The sequence below is a fragment of the Plasmodium fragile genome, assembly GCF_000956335.1.
Source record: "Plasmodium fragile strain nilgiri unplaced genomic scaffold supercont1.83, whole genome shotgun sequence".
NCBI classification, from domain to species: Eukaryota; Apicomplexa; class Aconoidasida; order Haemosporida; family Plasmodiidae; genus Plasmodium; species Plasmodium fragile.
The window spans coordinates 1-21,385 of NW_012192663.1; the positions used below are offsets into that span (position 1 = coordinate 1).

General features: G+C 50.3%; 4 protein-coding genes across 4 annotated transcripts; 1 reads left to right on the forward strand and 3 right to left on the reverse strand.

Moving 5' to 3' along the window:
• Positions 1–127: 127 nt before the first annotated feature.
• On the reverse strand, positions 128–5,993 carry AK88_04927 (uncharacterized protein; the record flags this gene model as incomplete). The annotated part of the gene is made up of 5 exons (XM_012482531.1): positions 128–1,678; positions 1,849–2,402; positions 2,717–3,427; positions 3,797–4,607; positions 4,794–5,993. The coding sequence occupies 5 exons, from the start codon at positions 5,991–5,993 to the stop codon at positions 128–130; spliced, it is 4,827 nt and encodes a 1,608-aa protein (XP_012337954.1).
• Positions 5,994–8,405: 2,412 nt separating this feature from the next.
• On the forward strand, positions 8,406–9,179 carry AK88_04928 (uncharacterized protein; the record flags this gene model as incomplete). Its single annotated transcript, XM_012482532.1, has 1 exon — positions 8,406–9,179. One exon carries the CDS (start codon positions 8,406–8,408, stop codon positions 9,177–9,179), a length of 774 nt encoding a protein of 257 aa, XP_012337955.1.
• A 1,817-nt stretch (positions 9,180–10,996) lies between these two features.
• AK88_04929 (uncharacterized protein) lies at positions 10,997–14,601 on the reverse strand (the record flags this gene model as incomplete). Its single annotated transcript, XM_012482533.1, has 3 exons — positions 10,997–12,202; positions 12,374–12,945; positions 13,395–14,601. The coding sequence occupies 3 exons, from the start codon at positions 14,599–14,601 to the stop codon at positions 10,997–10,999; spliced, it is 2,985 nt and encodes a 994-aa protein (XP_012337956.1).
• A 1,409-nt stretch (positions 14,602–16,010) lies between these two features.
• On the reverse strand, positions 16,011–20,830 carry AK88_04930 (uncharacterized protein; the record flags this gene model as incomplete). Its single annotated transcript, XM_012482534.1, has 6 exons — positions 16,011–16,858; positions 16,907–17,510; positions 17,681–18,366; positions 19,010–19,300; positions 19,689–20,508; positions 20,750–20,830. 6 exons carry the CDS (start codon positions 20,828–20,830, stop codon positions 16,011–16,013), a joined length of 3,330 nt encoding a protein of 1,109 aa, XP_012337957.1.
• Positions 20,831–21,385: the final 555 nt, after the last annotated feature.

Sequence of the window (21,385 nt, forward strand, 5' to 3'; positions counted from 1 at the left end):
AAAAAAAAAAAAAGAAGGTATAGAATAATGCAAATCCGAAATATATTATGTATATCACATAATGCAGTACAAGTGGTCTAATGTTAGCATGCGTTATTGCCCATGCATTTGCCCCGTCATCCGAATGTCACAGTTGCTCCAATAGGTCATCCACACATAACTCCTTCTCCTGCAAACTGCGTTCGACTTCGCACTGTTCTATGACGAATGCCAGGATCAGTATCCATGTTTTAGCGGTTAACGTTTTTTGCATGTCCGGTGGCGGATGCAGTGATTGGGACGGTTGTGCATGTGTCACGCGTAGCACATCTTCTTTTCCCATTAATGTTTCCACTCCAGGGCTTTCGCCTGTTGCCGTTACTGTCTGCTCCTCTACATTATGCAACAAATGTTGGAACCACTCCTCCGTATACATACGCAGTTGCCGATGTTGTTGCGCTACCCATGCTTTCCATGCGTGCTTCTTGCTTTCCATGGTTGCGGCTTGCCAGTGCTCACCGGATGCTCCGTTTGCCACCATGTGCTCACGCAGGTATTGTCTCCATGCCGATTTGAGAGCATTAAACCACGGCTGCGTGGTGCACTCGCGCAGAATAGCTTTGTTGCAGTCAATCCAGTTAATCCATTGGGTGCAGTACGACTTCGCGGCCCCCGGAACAGTAGGGGCAGGACTCTGTTCCTCTTCTAACTGTATAGTTTCCATACAATTCCATGGATCGGGGTCACCTTCATTCGGTGGACAAGGGTCCATTGCTAACTGTATGGATTCCATACAACTCCATGGATCGGGGTCCTCTGCGTTAGGTGGAAACGGGTCTGTTTCTAACGGTATAGTGTGCATACAACTGCATGAATCGCAGTCATTAGGTGGACCAGGTGCCGTTTCTAACTGTATAGTTTCCATACACTTGCATGGATCGGGGTCTTCTTTGTTAGGTCGACAATTGTCCGTTGCGAACTGTATGGTTTCCATACAACTCCATGGATCGGGGTCATGTGGTGGACAATTGTCCGTTGCTAACTGTATAGTGTCCATACAACTCCAAGGATCGTGGTTATCTTCGTTAAGTGGACATGGATCCGTGTCGAACTGCATGGTTTCCATACAACTGCACGGATCGGGGTCATGTGGTGGACAAGGGTCCGTTGCTAACGGTATGGTTTCCATACAACTCCATGGGTTATCTGCGTTAGGTGGAAACGGGTCTGTTTCTAACTGTATAGTTTCTATAGAACTCCAAGGATCGGGGTCATCATCTGGAGATGCGTCCGTTCCGTCGAAGTCCGTGGAGGAAACATTGATCCCTGGAGGACCCTGGTTTGTGCTAGGAGCATCCGGGAAACTACTATGCCCGGTTGCATGCGGCTCCAAGTCATGTGCAAACTCATGCACGACAATCTGCCAATAGTCGTCTTTGACGTTTTCCCATTCGGTCGCTTCACATTCGTTGAGCACTTCTAGATGTAGTTCAATGATGGTGCGTTTATGCACGCGTGGGGGGCGGCCTCTGCCGGGTGTTGACGCGGGCTGCCTATCCCTAATTATCGTGTACCCGTAATCGGGTGGCGGCAGGTCGCCGCGTTGTAGATGGTGTAGTATGTCTTCGTCGAGTGGCGGTGACGGCACGTCACGAACGGTTCGAAACTGTCGTCGTCGTTTGGCCAGGTAGGCAAAGTACTAAACAGAAAAAGCGGGTAAAGAGGAAGGTGAGGACGGTAGCATAAAAGGAATGAACACGGGTGTAGGAGTATAGTGGTTAGAAAGATCATATATTGGAGCCGGTTGGGATGTTCTGAGGCATAAACATCCGGCGCATGCGACATGCCCGCATTGTCGTATGTACTTACCTTCCATAGGAAGAACGCAATGATGCCAATACCAACCGCCGCGGGAATGATCGCGGGGGTGTACGGCTTGACATCTTCCCATGTAACACCAGGCCGAACGGAAGGGGTGACAACGTCGGTGCCGCTACCACCTGCTCCACGGCCTCCTCCACCACCAGTACTACCTCCTCCTGCTGCACTGCCGCTACCGGTGCCGCCAGCAGCCTTTTCACCACCCTCACCTCCCTTTCCTTGCCCACCAGACACTCCATCCGCCAAATCAGCATCACTGAAACTGCCACTACTACCCGATTGATCTGGGTTCGGGTTCGGTTTTGGTTTGGGTGGATTGAGAGGAGGCGGGTCATCAGCGCCGCCATGGACGGGGGCCCCGGCAACCTGGGTGTTGTCCGTAGCAGGTGTACTGTTTGGTCCTGATGTTACACTTTCAGTAGGTTTCTGTGAGGGATTCTGGTCTCCTGAGGTCCGCGTGGTAGTGGCAACAGTGGGTGATGTTGTTTCTGACGATGATACTGACGGATCCTGACTTGTGGAACCGGGGGGAGCACCATGTCCTGGGAGTAAATATGAAAAGGAAAGAGAACATGTGATGAAACTGAATTTATGTCCCGGATGGTTCACCACGGTCGGTTGGGCACATGATCCGTCGCTCATGGTTGGGTGGCCGCCGATCGGTTGACGAGACAGGGACGCGGACGGAAGGAGACGGACGGGGGTGGGGTGCCACCCCGGGAAAAGACTCTCTCTCTGTCGCACCCACACAACACACACAACACACACAGTGTGTGAACACAGTGCACGTCTGTCTACATCTACCGGTCGCGACCTGCCGCGGCCATCTCTCTCGCCGCGCTCGGTCTCACTCCACCCGTCTTTTCTCTCCGTGTTGTCGCTCTCTCGTGCTCCGGAAATTTGGTTTCTTTTCTCTTCTTGTTGTTGTTCTTCTGGTTTCCTCTCATTTCTGTTATGTGTCTCCCGCACTGGTAATCTACATTATGCGTGCGTGTTGCACGCATTCTAAGAGTACCATCCCGAACAGCCGTGGATTTGTGTGAACCGTCCGTGGACTCTTGCAAGCGCTCCAGCTCCTTCAGCTTGGCGCATGAAGGCTGCTGGCCTGCGTATATGTGCGTACCCCTTGCAACAGTGACAAGCGAGTTCGCATGCGTCTCTATACCGGATGCTTTCGTATCGGAGTTATCGTCCTGGCACTCGTCCTCACCTTGAGTGTCCGTTGACGACTCTCCTTTCTTCTCCGCCGTTGGTGCCTGTCCCGATGGTGCGCTGTCCGGTGGTGGAGGTGGGGGTGGTTGTTGTCCCGGTCCTGGTCCTTGACCTGGTGTACCTGATCCGTCTGCCCCTGCAGGCGGTGCCGCAGGTGGGGGTTGTGGTGGGGATCCCGTAGCCCGTGGTGTATCTGAGACTCCCTGATCTGACCTTCCCCTGTCCCCTGCTGTCCCTGATGCTGGTGCCTCTGCTGGTTTCAATGTTGAAGATGGCGATTCTGACGTTTTCTGGTCTTTATTGTCTTTATTTTTCCCGTTAGCGCTCTTAGCTGCCTGCTTGCTGTTGTCCGTCTCTGCAAGGGCGAGGACGAAAGATGAAGAGAGAGTTGTTAAAACCAGGATGGATGAACAAAGAACGGAAGGAAGGCGGGTGGTCGGTGAGGGGGTGTAGGGTGCGGTTCGATGGATGGGTCGGCTGCATGGTGTAGAACACTTCTATGTTGTTGTCGCCGTCATCTCGTCGTGCGGTACCTCCCGCCGCACATACACAGACCTCGTCTACACAGTGGCCGCTGCTGCTCGCTCAACGTCAACGAAGTGTTTTTGTTGCGCCGCGTGCATATTGTGGCCGTTGTATCGGCTTGCATATTAGCCAGTACAGATGCGGTCGTAGGTTCGTATTTGGCCGTGTTCTTACCACTCGGCTGCCTTACTATGCTTACCATCCGCATTCTTCACTTCTGGAACATCTTGCTGTTCTTTCTTCTTCGCGTCGTTAATTATCCTCTTTGCTGCGTCCTTTATATGTGCCTCTGCTGTCTGCACCTTCTCTATTATCTGGGTTACTGCTGCTGTCATCTTCCCCTGTGCTTCCTTTATCTTGTTCTTGCCTTCTTCGGTCAAACTGTCTTTGATAGTGTTGCCGTGTGTGGCCCCGTCCTTAAGATACTTTTTCCACGTCGTATTACATGGCATGGCATCTTGCATTTGTGCTATTTCAGCACTTATGTTTCCATGCTCCAATAACCATTGTGCTATCGCCAAATTTATTGCTGTGATGTGCCTGTGATAGCCCGTATACCCACATGGTGTACACTTCCCAGCCACAACGGGACCCGTGGGTCCTGCTCCTCCGTTCTGAGTTTTCCCCATTTCGGTCATTGTGTTCCAAGCATACTCTATACCTCTATACCATGTTTGCCTGCCTTTGCAGTACATATCTTTCAGTAAATGCCCAAAAACATGAACCACTTCACATCTTAGTCTCTCGTACATTTCTTTATCGTCTTCACTCCTTTTGTCCCATTCGTCCATATCGATCCCTAAGCCGTTCGCAAACCACAATGCTCCTGACATTAGCCTACATCTCATCATATCCGCCACCGTTTGCCCCGTATGGTGTTCACCTGTATTGAAATCATTCCAACCTGTATTTTCACAGTTGGCACCCCATACTTCAAAGTTCTCATTATTTTCCTTCAAATATTCAATAAACTCCTGCAACACGTCCTTCACCTTGGTCCATTGATCTTCCTACATGTTTTGCACGAACACGGAGAAGAGTACCCATGTGCCCATTGCATGAACACACTTCGCTCCTGAGTTCATGCATATCCTCATATGTATGCATGTAACGGTATAGATAAAAGAGTCGTTCCTCTTCTATTTGCCCTAGTCATGTTTCTGTGCACTGCCTCCACACCTCCTTTTTTAACTTACATCATTAGGGAGCACCACGTACACTGGCTTAGGCGTCCACTCCAATATTTTCGCCCCTGGACATGTCGTCCCTTGGGTTTGCCCAGTACCTCCTTGAGCAGCACCACCACCACCAGATGATGTCGTCGTCGTTGCACCCGGTGCCTTCTCCGGTGTCACCGCTACTGCTTGTCCGTCTGTCCCGGGTGGTTTGGCTGGTACTGGTTTGGCCGGGGCGGGTTTGTCGGTGGCCTTTGTGTCGGATGTTCCTACCGCTGGTAACCCTGCTGTGCCTACTCCTGGCGATGACGGTTCTGCGGCTGGTCTCGATGGCCTCGGTGGTCTCGGCGGTCTTGGTGCTGGTGCCGGTCGTGGCCGCGGCTTCGGGGGTGGTGCAGGTGGTGTGACGCCGGTTACCTTAGGTGGATTCACTTTGTTCTCCAGTTGCTTAACCTTTGTCTGTATCTGTTTCTGTATATCACATTTGCCCTTGGATTGCCCGGGTTTTTGCATGTCCTGTAGCACGTGCTTGACTTGCGGAAAGTTGTCTCCGGCGTCCACCCAGGCCTTTATTTGCTTTATGAGCTCATGGTCCTCCTGTAGTACGCCCTCATGCTCATTACAATTCGCTTCACTTGGCTGCAGCTGCGCATCATTCTGATCTGTATGGTGCCATCCACATTTTCCTGATCCTGTGCGTGCACTGCGCGCTGTCCCTGCCACCCATGTGGCGCGCAACTGTTCTAGTCGGTTCTTTAAGGCCATTCCCATGCTCTTTGATTGGAATATGACCTTCCCCCAATCTCTGTTTTCGCACAATCCACGTTGAGGGTGGTCGCCCAATAAAGTGTTCGATTTTCCTAACTTATCGGACACCTCTGCTATAACTTTCTGAAGCTCCTTATTGCGTCCATACAGTCTTAATAAAACCTCACTTCCTACTATGCACTGTAAATATTCCCTAAAGTTGTCCCCAGTCATTTCGGAGAATTCCCTGTGTGTCCATTTTCCCTGTGTATAATCATACCCTTTGATGTATAGCAGAATTTTCGTAATCTCCTGACATCTGGTCTTGCATAATCCCTCACCAGCTTTATTATATATACTTCCGCAGAAGCCCATGATGTCGCCGGTGCCCGCGCCAATTCTGCTGAGTAACTCATTGAATATGTCATCAACCTCCTGGAGCAACCTTTCCTGTAGGTGGAATAATTCATACATGCATGTACAGGGCGTACGTCGCCTTAGTCTGTATTGAACTGCACTGCCACACGCGTCCTTGTGTGATGTGTGCAGTGCGCGCGTGTTGTGTTGCCGTTGCCGTCTAAATACCTCACTCACTTGCAGGATACGTGTATAAACAGTTCGTGAGCACTTGTTCTTCTGCATTTGCTAGGTATACATACGCCTTGCCTGCACAAATGTATTATTGCCGCGCTGTGTCTGAACTTCCTGTATAGTTTGACTTACCCAATATGTCCGTGCGTCGGTTATGTTCCTGGTCCGTAGAAACGCGTCCCATGCCCGTAGAAAATACAGTATGTCGTCTGCAAAAAGCGGAGCCATATTGAAACACTTTATTCCCTTCTTAAAAACAAAAGTACGACTACTACTACACACCGCTCAATAACAACAACAAAAAAAAACAAAATATACACACACACCGTCTCCGTCAACGCTTCTCCCGTCAACGCCTCTCCGTCACCCCGTTCTCCGTCAGCGCCGCTCCCGTCACGCTTCTCTGTCACCCCGTCTCCGTCAACGCTCTCTCCGTCACCGCCTTCTCCGTCAACGCCGCTCCTGTCACACCCCGTTGTCCGTCAACGCCTCTTCCGTCAACTCCGTCTCCGTCACCGCGTTCTCCGTCAACGCCTCTTCCGTCAATGCTTCTCCCGTCAACGCCTCTCCGTCACGTCTCTTCGTCAATGCCCCTCCGTCACCCCTTCTTCGTCAACGCTTCTCCCGTCAACGCCTCTCCGTCACCCCGTCTCCGTGTAAGATTCTCCGTCAACACCGTCTCCCGTCAACGCTTCTCCGGCAACGCTTCCGGCACGCGGCTACGGCGTCGAATCGCTTCACTCGGACAGTCGTGTTTACGCGACCGAGTGTAAGAACGAGGACGATTGTCTCTCCGAGCACACGCGGCTTGACGACGTGGCCGAGTGTAACAACGATTCGACGTAGTAGCCGAGTAAGCATTGTGCCGAGGGTAAGAAAGGAGGGAGACATTGTCTCTCCGAGCAAACGCGTCGACCAAAGCGGCCAAGTGAAAGACGGCTTCGACCAAGGATTGTCCGAGTGTAAGAAGGAGGAGGATTGTCTCTCCGAGCACACGCGTCGACCAACGCGGCCGAGTGTAAGAAGGATTCGACGAAGTGGCCGAGTATAAGAAGGAGGCAGATTGTGTCTCCGAGCAACCGCGTCGACCAACGCGGCCAAGTGTCACACGGATACGACGACGGATTGTCCGAGTGTAACAAGGAGGAGCATTCTCTCGTCGAGCAAACGCGGCCCGGGTAAAGCGGATTGTTCGAGTAAACGATTCGACGGATTGTCCGAGTGTAAGAAGGAGGAGATTGTCTCTCCGAGCAACGCATCGGTCCGAGTGCAAGACGGATTCGACGAAGTAGCCGCGTGTAACAAGGACGAGAGATTGTCTCTCCGAGCATACGATCGGTCCGAGTGTAAGAGCGATTCGACAACGTAGCCGAGTGTAAGAACGGAGGGAGAGATTGTGTCTCCGACCAAACGCGGCCCGGGTAAAGCACATTGTCGCCGAGTGTAACAACGAGAGATTTTCCGAGGCCGGATCCAGAAACGGGGGCAACCAAGGAGTACACATATTATGTGGGGGCGCACACAAGGGCGGCGAAGAAGGCGACAACGACGGCAGCAACAACGGCAGAAGCAGTTGATGTTGTTACTGCGGTTTTTTTGTGTACGCACACAAGCACAGTGTGTGTGACAGGCGTTTCGTGGAGACCGGTGTAGCATGGCGTATTCATGACGTTGTGTAGTGTTTTTTCTATTTTTTGTTTGTTTCAATAATGTGGATTATGTTGTTACAAATTGGAAGAAGTGTAAAGTGAGATTATGGCAACTATTTTGTAAAAGCAAATATTTTTAAAAGTATCATATTCTTAGCATAATCATAATACTGGGTACGGTTCATTCTATGCAGTAGCCCTTATTCAGTTCGAGTGATGTGGATGTCTCCCAAGTATAGGCGTAATATTTGTATTTGGGTATTATAGTATCATGGCAAGTAATAAAGGAAATGTGGCACATTTCACACAGCAGCTTAGGAAATGGTTCCAACGAAGAAACATGAGCTCGCACACAGACTACAGTGTAAGAGGCAAGCGCAGAGGGCGAGGGAGAGGGAGCGCCAGAGGTACAGTCACACAACGGAATATAGGGGTATATGCATTCGCACCTAAAAACTGAGCGAGAATCATAGGCGAACGTGGTATATGTGGTAATAAACATATTATATTCCTATATCTGCAGGAGAAAATATGGAAAGATATACACGATCTTTTCCAAGTGTTAGCCACAAGTATAAACAGTACGAATCCTTTCACCGAAGCAGTGTGCAAAACAGCATTCCCACGTAAGCTATTTCGCCACCATATGGCGTACGTCGTTGTATGCCGGCGTATTGTAAACATATTTCTATTTATGGATGGACTACATTATACAAATAGGAATGAAGCATGGACAAAGAGATATATATTTCAGGATGAGCAGAGGCTCGAAGAATATCTTAGATGTATGCTAGGGAATGTCGCTCTATTACAGCTGTACGGGGACAACTGTGAACACATAGAAGTTGTACGCACGGTATCCACGAGTATGGACCCGTTAAGGGCAGCGTTTAGCAATATGGACATTAGTAAAACGTGTGAAAAAATGAATTATCGTAGTATGAAGATTGGTACTAAACTTATAGGGTTGACCATGGCACGATGGATGGAAAAACTACAGGGAAGGGGGAAGGTAGGAAGTATAAAAAGCAGCCACGACGCCAGAACATGTAACCAGGGAAATGGCATGAACACACAACAGGCTACTGCAACCGGAGTTCGGCAGCACGCCACTATGCCAATTGTAGAAATGATGGACGATGGTACTACGGACGTAGTAAAGACATTAATTGAGAAGGGCAAGAGTATAACACAGAAAGAGACAAAGACAATAATGAACATAATTGCGGCACGTGGGAACGGTACGGACGTGGTGGAGGAAATTTTACAGAAAATAGAAGCATCTGACACAGGCGAAAGTATAGCGGATATATTGGACAAGGTGATAAATCCACCACCCGTCGCCACATTTATCCCTGAAAATCCAGCAGATACAGCCACGCCGGCAATACCACAGGCACCGTCAGGTAAGGACCGATGAGAGAAAGCACCAATACGGCACGCTCTCTACGTACCGTACGACTGCGCACGGATGGATGCCACCAACAACACACGCACACGCGGCGGAACAGCACCACACTTCGTTGACGTTGATCGGCCATGACGGGCGCGACGAGCGTACCGTTCGCAGCGTTGGCCACTGTGTAGACGAGTGCAGACGAGGTGTGTGTTTGCGGCGGCCATGACGGCACCGGAGAGACAATCTCTCCGTCCTTTCTTACACTCGGGCAATCCTTCGTCGAATGCCCTTACTCGGACAATCTGGTTTACCCGGCGGCGTTTGCGCGGAGAGACAATGTCTCCCTCCTTTCTTACACGCGGCTGCGTCCTCGGACAATCCCCTATATGCGGTCGCGCTTGCTCGGAGAAACAATCGCTCCGCCTTTGTTACATTCGGACAATCCGTCGTCGAATTGTGGTTACACTCGGCCGCTTTGGTCGACGCGTTTGCTCGGAGAGACAAGGTCTCCCTCCTTTCTTGCCCTCGGCACAACTCTTACTCGGCTACTTCGTCGAATCCGTCTTGCACTTGGCCGCGGTTGCTCGACGAGAGAATGCTCCTCCTTCTTACACTCGGTCACGTGTGGTCGGCTACTTCGTCGAATCCTTCTTGCACTCGGCCACGTGTGCTCGGAGACCATGGTCCTCCTTCGTGCACGCGGCCGCGTTGCACGACGCGTTTGCTTGGAGAGACAATCGTCCTCCTTCTTAGGCTCGGACAATCCGTCGTCGAATCGTTGTTACAATCGGGCGCGTGTGCTCGGAGAGACAATCTCTCCTCCTTCTTGCACTCGGCTACTTCGTCGAATCGTTGTTACAATCGGCCGCGTTTGCTAGGAGACCATGTCTCCCTCCGTTCTTACACTCGGCTACTTCGTCGAATCCGTTCACTCGGAGACAATACTCCTCCTTTCTTACACTCGGCCGCGTTACTCGGCTAAGTCGTCGACAATGTGCTTTACCCGGCCACGTTTGCTCGGAGAGACAATGTGTACGTGCTTGCACGTGGCCGCGTTGCTCGACGAGTTTGCTCAGCGAAACAATCCTCCTCCTTCTTGCACTCGGCTACTGCGTCGAATCCTTCGTACACTCGACCGCGTTGGCTCGGAGAGACAATCCCCCGCCTTTCTTACACTCGGACAATCCGTCGTCGAATCCGTGTTACACTTGGCCACGTCGTCGAACCGCGTTTGCTCGGAGAGACAATCTCTCCCTCCTTGTTGCACTCGGCTACTTCCTCGGACAATCGCGTTTACCCGGCCGCGTTTGCTCGGAGAGACAATGTCTCCCTCCCTCCTTACACGCGGCGGCAATGTGCTTTAGCCGGCCGCTTTGGTCGACGCGTGTGCGCGGAGAGACAATGTGTACCTTCTTACACTCGACGACAGTGCTCTACGCGGCCGCGTTTGCGCGGAGACGATCACCTTATACTCGAATGCGTAGTCGCATTCTATATTAGTTGTACACTATACCCTTAGAATGCGCGTGCGCAGCTTTTAATAATTAACTTCACATAAAGGAGAATACTACCCCTTCATATTATTCATGTAAATCTACGTTTTATATGCATGTAACCGGTACCACCCTGTCCCCATGGTCGTGTTAAAAGAAGTGGACTACACAGAAAAAGAACAAAACAATGCAAAAGTAAGCACAAGCAGAACAGAGCAGAAAAAAAAAAAAGAACGTATAGAATAATGCAAACACGAAATATATTATGTATATCACATAATGCAGTACAAGTGGTCTAATGTTAGCATGCGTTATTGCCCATGCATTTGCCCCGTCATCCGAATGTCACAGTTGCTCCAATAGGTCATCCACACATAACTCCTTCTCCTGCAAACTGCGTTCGACTTCGCACTGTTCTATGACTAATGCCAGGATCAGTATCCATATTTTAGCCGTTAACGGTTTTTTCATGTACAGGTGCTGATGCAGTTGCGTGCGTGGTGCATTTTGCATGCGTAGCATATGTTCTGTTGCCATTACTTTTTCCACTTCTAAGTCGTTGTCGACTGCAGGTACGGCGCCTTTTGGCGATACTGCCGCCGCGTGTACATTATTCAACAAATGTTGAAACCACTCCTCCGGGCCATACATACAAATTTGCCGATGTTGCTGTGCAACCCATTCTTTCCATGCTTCCAATTTCTTGCTTTCCGTGTATGGGATATTACCGGGCGCACCGCGTGCACGCTGCCCGTTGTCGTCGTTTTCCGCCATGTGATCGCGCAGGTATTGTTTCCAATCCGCTGTTAATTGCAAAAACCACGGCTGCGTCGTGCACTCCTGCAATAGGAGCTTGTTGCAGTCAATCCAGTTAATCCATTGGGTGCAGTACAACGTGTCGTCACCGTGGTCGGAATGAGCATTCTGTTCTGCTTCGGTATCTATGTTTTCCATACAACTCCATGCATCGGGGTGCTCTTCGGTAGGTGAACCAGGGTCCGTTTCTAACTGTATGGTTTCCATACAACTGCATGGATCGCAGGCATGAGGTCCACAAGGGTCCGCTGCTAACCGTATGTTTTCCATACAACTCCATGGATCATCTTCGTTAGGTACACAAGGGTCCGTCTCGTCGGAGTCAGTGGATGGATTGAGGATGGAGGAAACATTGTTCCGTGATAAATCCTGGTTTGTGCTAGGAGTATCCGGGAAACTACTGTGCCCCTTTGCGTCCTGCTGCAAGTCTCGCGCACACTCCTGCACGACAATCTTCCAATAGTCGTCTTTCACCGTTTCCCATGCGGCCGCTTCACATTCGTTGAGCACTTCTAGATGTAGCTCGATAATCGTTCGCCTATGCACGCGTGGATGACGTCGTCGTCGGTCGGATGTTGACGCAGGTTGCCTATCCGTAAGCATGGTGTACCCGTAATCGGGTGGTGGCGCGCCGCGTTGTAGATGCTCCAATATTTCTTCGTCGAGTGGCGGTGACGGCACGTTACGAACGGTGCGATATGTTCGTCGTCGTTGTTTTCCGAGGTGCGCAAAGTACTAAGCAGAAAAAGGGGGGTAAATAGGAGGGTGAGGACGGTAGGAAAAAAGGAATGAATACGGGTGTAGGGGCATATGGGTTCAAACGATCATATATTGGAGCCCGTAGGGAGTTTCTGAGGTATAAACATCCTGCACATGCGGGATTCCGTGATTGCCGTATATACTTACCTTCCATAGGAAAAACGCAATGACCCCAATACCAACCACCGCTGGAATGATCGCGGGGGTGTATGGCTTTACATTTTCCCATGTTAGGCCGGGCGGAACGTAAGGGGTTGCAGGGGTAGGAGCGTCCCATCCAGCATCACTACTACCACGCGTACCACCACCAACTGCACCACCTGGTCCACCATGCGTGGGACCGCCCCCACCGGCCGTTCCTTCCCCACCAGAAACTCCATCCGCCAAATCAGCATCACTGAAACTGCCACTACTACCGGATTGATCTGGGTTCGGGTTCGGTTTGGGTGGATTGAGAGGAGGGGGGTCATCGTTACCGCCGTCAACGGTGTTCGGTTCGGCGGGGTTTGCTGCACCATCTTTACCTGCTGGACCGGAAGGACCGGTTTCACCGTCCTGCGCTGGTGAACCTTCAGCACCTGTTGTACCCGTCGCACCGGATGCACCTGAGGGAGCCTTTGGTGTTGGTGCCGAGGATGCTGGTGTCCCAACTCCTGGTCCCGTGTCTGAAACTGGTTCTTGTGAATCCTTGTGTTTCGTGTCCTCCGAAGTACCACGACCTAGAAGTTGGGATGAGAAGAAGTATATGCATGAAACTGAAGTCATGTGTCGGACGGTTGACCACGATTGTGGGTGGGTCACACGGTCGGCACCATTGGTGCCACGGGGACGGAGGGGACGGCGGTAGGGTGCCACGGGGGGACGGTGCCACTGCGGGAAAAGACTCTCTCTGTCTCCCACACAACACACACAACACACACAGTGTGTGTGTCGTCTACGTCGACGTGTACCTCTACCGGCCGCTACCTGCCGCGGGCGACCCATCGCTCTGCGTCCCGCTCATTTTCATTCGACGTTTGGTTTCTCGCGCTCCGCGGTGTCTCTCCCGCTGTGTCCGGAAAATTTTGGTTTGTGTTTTGTATTTTGCAATGACCGCTGTAGAGTGCCTACGTACGATGTGCACCCCGTGGTGCCCCACCTACTCCGGATGCACACCTGTGGCAGGTACCTGTAGTATCTATGGCGTTCTTGGGACCCGAGTGTAAATCGCGTTGTTTTTTGTCTAGTTCCTCCAGTTCCCTAATGTTAGCACACGTAAGTGCCCCCTCATACGTGTACGAAACCGGCGTAATACGCACGTTGGACGTCTCATAGGATATGGGGCTGGAGGCTGTATTACGGGAATTTTCCTCCGGGCACTTGGTCTCACCTGTGGGGTCGTCCGGTTGACCTTTTGTTGTCTGCGTATCCTTGGAGATTGCAGTCTTCTCCGTCGTCGTATCTAGTACGTCGTTCCCTGCGCCTGTTCCTTCTGCTGGTGGTGGTGCCGGTGGCAGCGGCCGTGATGGCGGTGGTGTTTCCACAACGTCCTCTGATCTTCCTCCTGATGGCGGCGCCGGTCCCGCGGGTGCAGATCCGGGGTCTGCCGGTGTTCTGGATGAGGATGTTGTCGTCGCTCTCCCTTCTGATGATGGTGTTGTTGGTACATCCGGTGACTTCCCGTTCACGGCCGCAGTTTCCGGAGGGGTTTCATTCTTGTTCGTTGCTTCTTCCTGTTCTTTGTCTAATACATTCTTCACACAGGCCGAATCCCCAGTAGTACAATGTTCTATTCGCTTTAATATTTTTTGCACGTTCTCTTTTATCTCCTGCTCCACATGCTTTATTTCATCCTGCACTTTCTTCTTCAACTCACCCACGTGTTCATCCTTTCCGCCCTTTCTGGGTTGTTTTTGTACCATGCAACCTTCCCCCAATATTCCTGTGTCCCCATCATTTATTTTCTGCATATTCCTAGTAAACCATCTGTCCGTTATTTGCCAGAAATCCCTATCTTTCGCACTAATTCCCTTCTGACCTCCCTCCCCTGCATCCTTCCGCTCACACTCTATATTACCCACATCCTTCGCTCCCAAATTTGTGAAAATCCCATGCGCTACACCACATGCCCATTTCCCACCAGGTGTCTGTAAACATTTTTTGCCTATTATTTTCTTCATAAATATATTTACTAAGATACACCGGACATAAGCTTCCATGTCTTCCATGTTACGCACCACAGCGCCCGTAGTGCCTGGATCCACACCTGACCTCTTGGTCTGGATGTTATGCTTAAAATGTAATGCTATAAGTGTTAATTCACACAAATCCTTGTTCGCCTGATCCAAGTCATCCCCAGTGTCCGGGTCCTGCCAAGCTGCACATGATGTTTGCATTGTACGCCCCTGTTCTTCCTGTTCCATATATTGCCTAAAGTCCTTCCATACTTTTTCTACCGTGCCCCATAAGTTTTCCTATAAATGTTATATTCATTATATATTCCTATATTAGCTACATTCCTGTGCTCGATTATCTGTCCGCATTTATTCTTACGCATAACTGTACATCTGCCCCCATAAATATATGTCCCCGCGGAACCACAGAAATTATAGTAAGCGGCAACATGAACAAAGGGACCACTGTGATGCATTCTCCGGCTGTATCCTAATAATGTGGCACAATACTACTGAGGAACTGTACCCACTGTGCAATATAGACCAACTTACCCCAATTTTCACAATGTCCTGCCTGTCCTGTAGCCCAACGTTCCCAGTCTTAATATAATCATCCCATAGTACTATTAAGTAGTTCCACATGGCTTCCCCCGTTGTTTCTTCTTATACAGGATGACACTCTGCTCGATATATATTCAAAGACCACATTAATTGAACATTATAATTAGGAATCACATTCCTATATTTGGAACTTCTAGTCCTGCATACTTAAAATGCTGTCCGCCTTCTGCATTAAAATCATTAACCACAATACTCCCCTTAAAAACAAATACCCCCCTTAACAGCAACACCCCGTTCTACACTAAACCGCAGTAATAACAACAACATCAATTCGTCCTTCTGCGTCCTGCCGTCCTTTCCTCGTTCTTCCTTCGCACATAATAAGTGTGTTCCTGGTCCTCTCCCGCTGTGTGCGATCCCGCTCTCTGTGATCCCCCTTTCTCTGGATGCTCTACTCGAACAAACCTTACCCGGCCACTTCGTCGAACTGCTTCACGCGGACAATCGGTTTACGCGTCCACGTTTGCTCGTAGAGACAATCTGTCGTCCTTGTTACACTCGGCTACTTCGTCGAATCGGTCTTGCACTGGGCCGCTTTGGTCGACGCGTGTGCTCGGCGAGACAATCTGTCCTCCGTACTTACACTCGACGACAATCCCGTTTACCCGGCCACGTTTGCGCGGAGAGACAATCTCTCCGTATAGTCGAATGCGTATTCGCAGGCTATATGTGTTCTGCACTATACCCGTAGCATGCACGTGCGCATCTGTTAATAATTAACGGCACACAAAGGAGAATACTACCCGTTCATATTATGCATGTAAATCTACATTTTATATGCATTTAACCGGTACCACCCTGTCCCCATGGTCATGTTAAAAGAAGTTGACTACATAACAAGAAACAAACAAAAGCAAAAGTAAGCACAAGCAGAAGAGAGCAGAACAAAAAAAAAGAAGGTATAGGATAATGTAAAATAGAATTATACTGTGTATGTCTAATAAGGGAGAACAGGCAGGTACGGTTATCAGGTCTCCCTATGTACATTCCTGAATACCCCTGACGTCATCCTAATTGCAGAGCTTTTCCAATAGGTCATGCACATATAACTCCTTCTCCTGCATACTTCTCTCGATTTCACATTGTTCGATTACGGACACGAGAAGGAGCATCCACAATTTGGCAATGAAGTGTTTCTTTGTATGTGGGTCCTGATGTAGTGGTTGCGGCCGTGGTACATCTCTCACTCTTAGTATATGTTCTGCTGCCGTGACTTGTTCCACTTCTAAGTGTTGTGCTACTCGTGGTACCTCGCCTTTTGCCGGTACTGTCTCCTCCTGTGCAGTATGCAACAAATGCTTAAACCACTCTTCATCACCATATATATGCATAAGCGCATGTTGCTGTGCGACCCATGCCTTCCATGCATCCAATTTCTTCCGGTGCATGGTTGCGGCTTTCCTGTGCCCGTATACTCCGTTGTGTTCGTTTGTCGCCATGTGCTGACGCTGGTATTGTTTCCAATGCGCTTTTAATTGCAAAAACCGCGGCTGCGTCGTGCTCTGCCGCAATAGGTGCTTGTTGCGGTCAATCCAGTTAATCCAATTAGTGTGGTCGGGGGTCAGGTTTGCATTCCTGGGGTCGGAAGAGGAGGGAGAGGGCGAATGAGTCCCTTCGTGTTCTAACTGTATGGTTTCCATACAACTCCATGGATCGGGGTCCTCTGCATTAGGTGGAGAAGTGTCCGTGGCTAACTGTATGGTTTCCATACAATTCCATGGATCGGGGTCATGTGGGGGACAAGGGCCCGTTTCTAACTGTATGGTTTCCATACAATTCCATGGATCGGGGTCCTCTTCATTCGGTGCACAACGGTCCCGTGCTAACGGTATAGTTTCCATACAACTCCAGGGATCATCTGCGTTAGGCGGAGCACGCTACCGTGCTAACAGTATGTTTTCCATACCACTCCATGGATCGGGGTCATGTGGTGGACAAGTGTCCGTTTCTAACTGTATGTTTTCCATACGATTGCATCGGTCCTCTGCATTAGGTGCAGAACGGTCCCTTTCTAACTGTATGGTTTCCATACAACTCCATGGATCGGGGTCATGTGGTGGACATGGATGTATGCCGTCGATGTCAGTGGGTGGAGCGCGGGTTGTCGAATCGTGGGTTGCTAAAGCGGCGTGTGAGGTAGAAACACCCAAGATATTGTTATTCGTGTCCACGTCCTGCTGCAAGTCCTGCGCAAACTCCTGTGCAAACTCGTGCACTACAATCTGCAAATAGTCGTCTTTGACATTTTCCCACTCGGTCGCTTCACATTCGTTGAGCACTTCTAAGTGTAGCTCGATAATGGTGCCCGTATGCACGCGTGGTGAGCGTTGTCCGCGGCGGTCGGCAGCAGATGCGGCCCGCGTATCCCTAACCATGGTGTACCCGTAATCGGGTGGTGGCAGTTCGCCGCGTTGTAGATGCTCCAATATTTCTTCGTCGAGTGGCGGTGACGGCACGTCACGAACGGTTCGATATGCTCGTCGTCGTGGTTGTCCGAGGTACGCAAAGTACTAAGCACAAAAAGGGGGTAAAGAGGAGGGTGGGCACGGTAGGATAAAAGGAATGAACACGGGTGTAGGAGTATAGTGGTTAGAAAGATCATATATTGGAGCCGGTTGTGATGTTCTGAAGTATAAACATCCTGCACATGCGGGATTCCGTGATTGCCATATATACTTACCTGCCAAAGGGAATAACCAAGAAGGGCGACGGTGACGGAAGTGAGAAAAAACAGCACGGGAGTAGTGGCGGTAAGGACGTCGGCGGTTAGGTCGGGTCCATCTGGGCCCCCGCTCCCCGTACCTACGTTTGTATTTGATGGGGAGGATGCTTTATGTTCTGGGTACGGGGGTGCAAATCCTCCAGATACAGTATCTATGCCGGGTATATGTCCTGGTGATATTTCCAGGACACATGGTCGGGTCCCTGCAGAATTCTCAGAAGGGTTACATTGTCGCTGATTTGGGTCGACAGAGTCGGAAGGTTGCTGTCCAGTAGTGCCACTCACGGGGGAGGCCGCGGCAGCGGGTGCCTGTGATCCGGTTTCGTTCTTTTTTTCCCATGGAAACTGTGTTCCATCCCAATCAGGGTGGAACATTTCGGAGCCATCGGAAGTATCCTCTTTTTGTATGACCCGAGGCACAATACTGTTTTCCCCGGAGGGGTGTGAAGTACCTGAGCATGATCCGTCAGTCGGTAAGTTGTCCCCTTTTCCCTGTTCATCCGCCTGCCTAGACGGCTCAGGTGGGCTATCGGCTCCTTTTGTTCCTTTTCCGCTTCCGTGTTCATTCGCATCAGCATCCTTCTTCTTATCCTCAACGTTAGGTTGTGTGCCAATGTTCGTTTTACTGTCTGTTCCCGGAGTTCCTGAATGGAAGTATAAGGACGAATGAAGACGATGAAACCGAATTTATGTTTCGGATCGTTGACCACGGTGCCCGTCGATCGCGTCGTGTCACGGTTGCCCACATGGTGCCACGGGGGACGGCGGAGCAGGACACGCACGGACGCAGAGACGGGCCGGGGCAGGAGACGGACGGAAGGAGAGACTCGGGGTGGAAGGTGCCACTCCGGGGAAAAGACACTCTCTCTGTGTCCCGCACACAACACACAACACAGACAACACACAGTATGTGTGCGTGTCTGTCTGTCGACGTCTACCTGTCGACGTCTACTCACCCGCGGCCGACCCGTCGCTGTCGCTCTGCCGCTTGCATTCTCATTCGACGTTTGGTTTCTCTCGCGCCCTCTGCGTGTTGTCTCTCCCTGCCTCTCCGGAAATTGTTGTTTCGGTGTTTTTGTTTTTTGTTCATTTTTTTGCCTCCATGCGCTGTGGCACTGCTGTACTCACTGTTGTAGAGTGATGTACTCTGGGTCTGTCAACCTATACCTGAACACTCGGATGAGGGAGAGGAGCTGCCGAAACTAACTTGTACGATTACGCGATTCCCGTCATGCGTGCTCTCCGTAGTTTCTGAAGTAGGGGAACATGTTGACTTTGTGGCCTTACCTGTAGTTTTGTCGGTCTGGGCATTGGTAGTAGTCCCTGCTGGTGGATGAGCCCCAGAGTGTGGTGTTTGTGCTGATGTTGGTGTGGATGACGGTGCCGCCGGTGTGGACGGCGGTGCGGACGGTGCTGCTACTGGTGGTGCAATATCTTGTGGAGTCTCTGCGCGTGCAAGTCCCGCTCCCCCTGCGCCACCTGTTGTTTGTGGTGGTGTCTGTACGTCTGACTTCTCCTCCTTCTTTTTTGTTTTGTCCGCATTACTTCCTGACGCCGCCTTGTCTTCCTTGTCCTTCGCTGCAAGTGAACAAAGGAAGAAAAACGACAAAATGATACAACAAAAGGGACACAAAGTGGTAGACAGAAAGAAGGGGGCCGGGACGGTTCGATCAGGTAGCGGCATGGTAGGTCGCCTGCATGGATCGAGTGGACGCGGTGGACTGCGAACTCGGTGAACTGGGGGTAGATGCTAGTAGTACACTTGTATTTTTCGCCTTCCGCGACCGCTGCCGTGGCCACTCATCTCCGGCCGCTCCGCAACCGCTACCACTGTCATCGTCGCCTCGTGTGCGTGTTTGTGGCCATTGCGTTGTTGTGGTGGCATCCATATTGAGCAATTCGGTACGTAGCGGGTCGTATTCGTATTGCCCGTATTAGGAGCACTCTGTCGCTTTACTGTTCTTACCATTCGCGTCGTCCTCCTGTTCTGCATCCGCATCATCATCATCGTCGTCTTCCCCGTCATCGTTGTCGTCCTCCGGGTTTGCGCTGTATGCTCCCTCGCCCCTTAATTCTCTCACTGTCTCCTTGACCCCCTCTTTAACCTGCCCTAATATATCTTTCAGTCCTTCTTTTAATTTCTTCTCTATATGTTCTTCTATAACCGTACGCGTCGTGTTAGCATCGCTCCGTGCCCCTTTTGTACTCTTACGATTGTCCGCCCTTGCATCCTTCTTACACTCTTCAGTTATTTCGCTGCCACCTAGTTTCTGTAATGTCTCTGCCTCTTTCTTGAACCATTCATGAATCACTTGACGCATTGACCATTTTCCCCTCTTAACATCCTCAAACTCTCCGTGCCGACAAGTTCCTTGTTCCACCGCATTGTTGGGTAATCCCCACGTAAGATTCTGCATTGCATACCACGCATAATATGTACCCCAGTTCGTGCCACATTTCGATTCATCCAATATATATGTGAACATATTTACTATTGCACACGTGATGTACTGCCTGAGTTCTTCCTCACCCGAAAATGTCCGTTCCTGGCCAGGTAAATTTCTTCCCCACCCGTTCAAAAAATACAGTGCCCCTGTCATAAGTCTGCACTTAACTCTTTCCCCTGTGTTGTTCATCCGCCTTGGTACTTGTTCTGGCTTCCCATGTTCGCTGGGATGTTGCCAATACTCATTGTCGCAGGCTTTGGCATACGAGTCTAAATCCATCTCCATCATGGCCGTCATAAATTGTTCCAGCAGCGACACAATGTCTTGCTCTAAAAATTGCTACAATTAACAGCAGATGCATATACATGTAGTACCCGTCTACATGAACTTGTCCCCCGCGGGGCGTTAGCGAATAACTACTACACTATTCATGCCGTTCATATATGCTCCCTAGTAGCAGCATCACACCGATTCATGACGCCCGTGCATATGTGGTTCACGCATATCTCTACTCAGTGTCCTACGTGTACACATAACCGCATTTATGCTCCCTGGCCACGCGGTAATCATAATGCCTTACCTGATATGTTTCGCTCGACATGTAAGCTCCGCGCCGCTCGACATACTCCGCCAGTAACTCCCCTAACTTTCTAGCCGACATAGTGTGTCTCCCTCGGTAAGTAACAACGCTGCAATGTGCACTGCTGCCCTAATGTTCTATATGAAATATATTAAGCATTATGTGGCCCATCTACACCTGCCGCCTATTTGCCCCGTTTACTACGTAATAGGACTGGCTGCGGTTATCAAGTAACAGTAGAAATCTATACATAATAAAAACCTTCATGTGGCCCTGCTCCGCAAGCGCATTGTTCCACTACTAATAAATCATGTAGGACCTATATATAGGTAACAAGGGAAAATAAGACATATGTAAGAAGAATAAAAAGAAAAGAAAAAAGAATAAAAATAAAAAAAATAAAAAAAGAGCACAAAGAAAAGAAAAAATAGGAAAAGTACCATTACTACTACGTACACACACAACGCATCATGAATACGCCTTTCTACAGCCGCCTGCCCCCTTCTCCACTAAACGCGTGTCACACACACTGTCTCTCTCTGTGCGTACACCTAAAACCCCGCAGTATAACAACAACATCAATTTCTTCTTCCGGCGTTGCTGCCGTCCCTCGCGCGGCTACGTCGTCGAACCGGT